The sequence below is a fragment of the Colobus angolensis genome, unplaced genomic scaffold (assembly GCF_000951035.1).
Source record: "Colobus angolensis palliatus isolate OR3802 unplaced genomic scaffold, Cang.pa_1.0 Scaffold6, whole genome shotgun sequence".
NCBI lineage: Eukaryota > Metazoa > Chordata > Mammalia > Primates > Cercopithecidae > Colobus > Colobus angolensis.
This window is the reverse complement of record NW_012119598.1, coordinates 8,063,149-8,068,229: the sequence shown is the minus strand read 5'-3', so window position 1 is coordinate 8,068,229 and position 5,081 is coordinate 8,063,149. Positions and strand designations below refer to the sequence as shown.

The window sequence follows — 5,081 nt, the reverse complement described above, 5'->3', positions numbered from 1 at the left end:
TAGGCTCTCTGCAGGTCATACAGTCATCTAGCCTGTACTTTCCTAATTGTTTTCTTCTCTGGTATTACTAAAGGCTTATTAACCTGCTGGTAAACAATGAACACAGATTAGTGGTCATTAATCAAGGTCACGGGTCACCTAATAGGGATGGCTCAGTGAGTAGTTTCTGTTGGTCTTACGCAGTACCTGATGGACCATCAGGGATGACCAGGTCCAATATGGCTGTGTCACAACCCTATTCTCTCAGGAGGAAATGCTCCTTCCTCTCGCTTTCCACCTCACCCTTTACGGATAAAGGAGGCCAACACACCGTGGGCCCGCCGGGGTCCTGTGTTCTTACCCCGTCAGATTTTGACTCCTGCCTTTCACGTGAGGCATTCCACCAAGGATCTCCTCCCACACTGACATGAGCAGACAGGAACATGAGGGCTACTGATTCCCAGGCTCCTCACCATCAATATCGCCTTTTCCCCTGTTTTCTCCAACTTTGAGAATTGGGAGCTCAGGCATGGTGGCTCATTTCTATAATCCCAGTATTTTGGGAGGTCAAGGTGGGAGGATTCCTTGAGCTCAGGAGTTTGAGACCAGCCTGGGCAACGCAGTGAGACTCCATCTCTGTAAAATTAGATTAATAAAAATAAAAAATAAAAAGAATTGGGAGAAGTGACTGGTAATTTATCTTTATGAAAAGAAAATCCCCCAAAGTATTCTTAATCATTTTTCATATTCAGAGGTAAAAAAATCTGTCAGCATCACGATGACTGGTGGAATTTTCAGATCGAGGGTATGAGCATTCCACAGAAATGTACTTACTCCCACTTTAACAGGGACAGTTACAGCTCTATCCCTATGAAATACCAGGATTCTGTGCAAGATTGCACAAGCAAAAAGGAGTTTTGATGCTTTTAAGAAGTTTTAAGGGTCCCAGCAGCTTAGGGGTGGTAAGAATTGCAGCCAATGCAGCTCTGCAGAGGCCCTCGCAGTGCCATCCTGGAACACTGCCTCTGCCAGGAAGCCGGGGAAAAGGAGCAGTTCAGTTCAAGAGACAGTCATGGAGAGACTGGCAGGATGGTATCCAAACCTGCTCCTGCAGATGCTGGAACTGATTTTAAAATATGCAAACAATAAAAGTGAGAAAGTATAAACAAAAGGGAAAGGAGGAGCAAAACTACGAAATCAGACTCACGTGCAGAAAATGAAGATGCTAAAACCAGAAGAGGCCAGACTCTGGTGAAGCAGGAGAGAAAGCAGCCAAATCTGGTGAGTATCCTCAACCGAGTACCCTCGATTATCTCAGCATTGCCTTCTTGCAGATGCCAGAAGAGCCATTTTACCGACTATTTTGTAAATGCAAGTTTTTAGTAGTTCTAGAAACACACTTGTAAGAAGCAGGAAACCTACCCCATCCCTTAAAAAAAATTGTTTTTGATAAGTGTAAATACTTTTTTAAAGAAATAAGCTCATGGCCTGGCGTTAGATTTCTTTTTCTTTTATTTAATGCCCCTTCCCCACCGTGGTTGTATATTTTTCTATATACATCATACATTTTTCAATTTAGCTATTCATAGAATAAGTGGAAATCAAATTAAGGGAGATACTGACTATAGGCTGTGGATGGGGGAGGGGAGGTGGTGGAAGCTGTGCTGGCAGTTTCCAACTTCCCATAACAAGAAGCACAGTCAGGCCGGGTATGGTGGTGTATGTCTCTAATCCCAGACCTTTGGGAGGCCAAGGCTGCTGGATCACTTGAGCCCAGGGGTTTGGGACCAGCCTGGGCAGCAAAGAGAAACCCTGTCTCTACTAAAAATAGAAAAATTAGCCGGGCATGGTGGTGCACGCCTATAGTCCCAGCTACTCAAGAGAATCACCCAAGCCCGGGACACAGAGTTTGCAATGAGCTGAGATGCACCAGGTCGCTGCATTCCAGCCTGGGCCACAGAGGGGAACCCTGTCTCAAAAAAAAAAAAAAAAAAGTAGCACAATCAAATGGCAATTTAAAGTCGTGATCATGCAATTAACTTGTAAACATTTTATACTGCTTAGCTTTGTTCCCTTGTCTTTTACCAAAATTATTTATAAAACTATCCCCTGATCTGGGTTCCCTGACGGACTTGGGTGTCCTCCATGACACCTTCGTTCCTGGTAATCCAATTTTTCCTAATAATTTTATCAATGTGTTGTGAAAGATTGGACAGGTTTGAGCATGTAGTATCTATATTAAATCGTGAATTAGTCAAACTTTAGACTGAACAAATTTTCAATGTTTTAAGATAATGGCATTTGAAAACCTCTTTCTAAAAAAAATTATTTGTCTCCAAATTGTAAGCTAAAAAGTCAATAGAATAACTGTTTGGAAAAGAATTACAGTTGCATAGCTTTTTATGTTTTCAGTATTCGCCGTTAAGAACTATATACAGGGTTTCTGCAGAGGCTGTGTCAGAAAATAAGGCAGCGGGAGTCCGGTTTGGGATTGCCGGCCTGTGTGTGTGAGTGTGAGTATGTGAGCAGCTGTGGCGCCCCAGGTCCTCATCAGCATATCATCCCGGCAGGAGATAAACTACATTCAGTTAAGTCTGCAAGACTGGAAAGAATTGGGGTGATAAGAAATTGATTCACTGTTGGCAGGGCATGGTGGCTCTCACCTGTAATTCCAGCACTTTGGAAGGCTGAGGCGGGCAGACCACCTGAGGTCAGGAGTTTGAGACCAGCCTGACCAACATGGAGAAACCCCGTCTCTACCAAAAACGCAAAGTTAGCCAGGCGTGGTGGCGCATGCCTGCAATCCCAGCTACTTGGGAGGCTGAGACAGGAGAATCACTTGAACCCCTGGAGGTGGAGGTTTACAGTGAGCCGAGATCATGCCATTGCACTCTAGCCTGGGCAACAAGAGCAAAACTCCGTCTCAAAAAAAAATAAAAAATAATTTTAAAAAATTGATTCACTTTCAAAGTTTATTAAAGTCAAAATATCTAAACAAATCAGTGGCAGTTCTGTGGTAGAGATTCAAGGAGATGAAATGACACAAATCATTTGGGAATTGATTCAAGAGAAACTCATTTTTCCCTATGTGGAATTGGATCTACATAGCTATGATTTAGGCATAGAGAATTGTGATACCACCAACCACCAGATCACCACGGATGCTGCAGAAGCTATAAAAAAGCATGACATTGGTGTCAAGTATGCCGCTATCATCCCTGATGAGAAAAGGGTTGAGGAGTTCAAGTTGAAACAAATGTGGAAATCGCCAAATGGCACCATCCAAAATATTATTCTGGGTGGCACAGTCTTCAGAGAAGCCATTATCTGCAAAAATATCCCCCGGCTTGTGAGTGGATGGGTAAAACCCCCCATCGTAGGTTGTCATGCTTATGGGGATCAATACAGAGCAACTTATTTTGTTGTTCCTGGGCCTGGCAAAGTAGAGCTAACCTACACACTGAGTGACAGCACCCAAAAGGTGACATACCTGGTACATAACTTGGAAGAGGATGATAGTGTTGCCATGGGGATGTATAATCAAGATAAGTCAATTAAAGATTTTGCACATAGTTCCTTCCAAATGGCTCTAAGGGTTGGTCTTTGTATCTGAGCACTAAAACACTGTTTTGAAGAAATATGATGGACGTTTTAAAGACATCTTTTAGGAGATATATGACAAGCAGTACAAGTCCCAATTTGAAGCCCAAAAGATCTTGTATGAGCATAGGCCCATCGATGACATGGTGGTCCAAGCTATGAAATCAGAAGGAGGCTTCATCTGGGCCTGTAAAAACTATGATGGTGACATGCAGTCAGACTCTGTGGCTCAAGGGTATGTCTCTCTTGGCATGATGACCAGTGTGCTGGTGTGTCCACATGGCAAGACAGTAGAAGCAGAGGCTGCCCACTGGACTGTAACCCGTCACTACCACATGTCCCAGAAAGGCCAGGACACGTCCACCAATCCCATTGCTTCCATTTTTGCCTGGACCAGAGGGTTGGCCCTCAGAGCAAAGATTGATAGCAATAAAGAGCTTGCCTTCTTTGCAAATGCTTTGGAAGAAGTCTGTATTGAGACAATTGAGGCTGGTTTCATGACCGAGGACTTGGCTGCTTGCATTAAAGGTTTACCCAGTGTGCAATGTTCTGACTACTTGAATATGTTTGAGTTCATGGACAAACTTGGAGAAAACTGGAAGATCAAACTGGCTCAGGCCAAACTTGAAATTCATATCTGGGCTGAGGAGGATAAGTGTCTTTTGGCAACTAGGTCTACGGGCTTACATTTTTCTGTGTCACACTCAAGGCTAAAGGCAAAATCTATTTTGTAATTTGTTCAGAAGCCAGAATTTATCTTTTCTATAAGTTTATAGTCTTTTTCTTATATATAGTTATTGCCACCTTTGTGAATGTGGCAAGGGACTTTAAATTTTATTTTTGCTAGCAGCCTAGGAATTCGGTTAGTACTCATTTGTATTCACTATCACTGTTTCTCATGTTCTATTATAAATGACCCAAATCAAGAGTGCTCAAAAGGGTAAATGATAGCCACAGTATTGTTCCCTAGAATATGCATAAAGTAGAAATTCATTCCCTTCTTCTCCTGTCCATGACCTTGGGCACAGGGAGTTTTTGTTGTTAAAGATGTCCCATTACGTGATATAGAGCTGTACATTAAACTTGCACACAACTGGAACAAACTATGAGTGCAACTAAAATGTGTTGAAGATACTGCAGTCATTTTTGTAAAGAGCTTGCTGAATGTTTCCAATAGACTAAATATTTTTCAGGCCACAGGAGAGTTTGGAATCTGGGATAAATACTACTTGGAGGTTTGGAAAAAATAAAAATAAAAGAACTATATACAAATGAATCATTAGGTCTATTTACTGATCACAAAAAAAAAAAGTAAAATATCAATTAAGGTAGAAAAAAAGTCTAAAAACAGTAGGTATGGCAGAAAGAGCACTGGATTTTTAGACAGGTAGACAGGACTCCCAACCCAGAGAAGTTCTGTGATTCGTGCGACATTGCAGAGCAAATGTTATACAGCAAAGCCAAGACTTGACCCACGCCTTCAGGTTCTCAGCCCTGCTGTT

General features: G+C 42.3%; 1 protein-coding gene across 1 annotated transcript in view; it reads left to right on the top strand.

The window, feature by feature from the left end:
* Nucleotides 1-4,814, top strand: part of LOC105526800 (isocitrate dehydrogenase [NADP] cytoplasmic-like) — a 24,441-nt gene extending 19,627 nt beyond the window's left edge. Inside the window, 4 exon segments of the mRNA XM_011962905.1 lie at nt 74-155; nt 2,951-3,563; nt 3,566-3,595; nt 3,598-4,814. Of these exon segments, the coding sequence (XP_011818295.1) occupies nt 74-155; nt 2,951-3,563; nt 3,566-3,595; nt 3,598-4,313 (1,441 nt within the window). The 3' untranslated portion in view covers nt 4,314-4,814.
* Nucleotides 4,815-5,081: the final 267 nt, after the last annotated feature.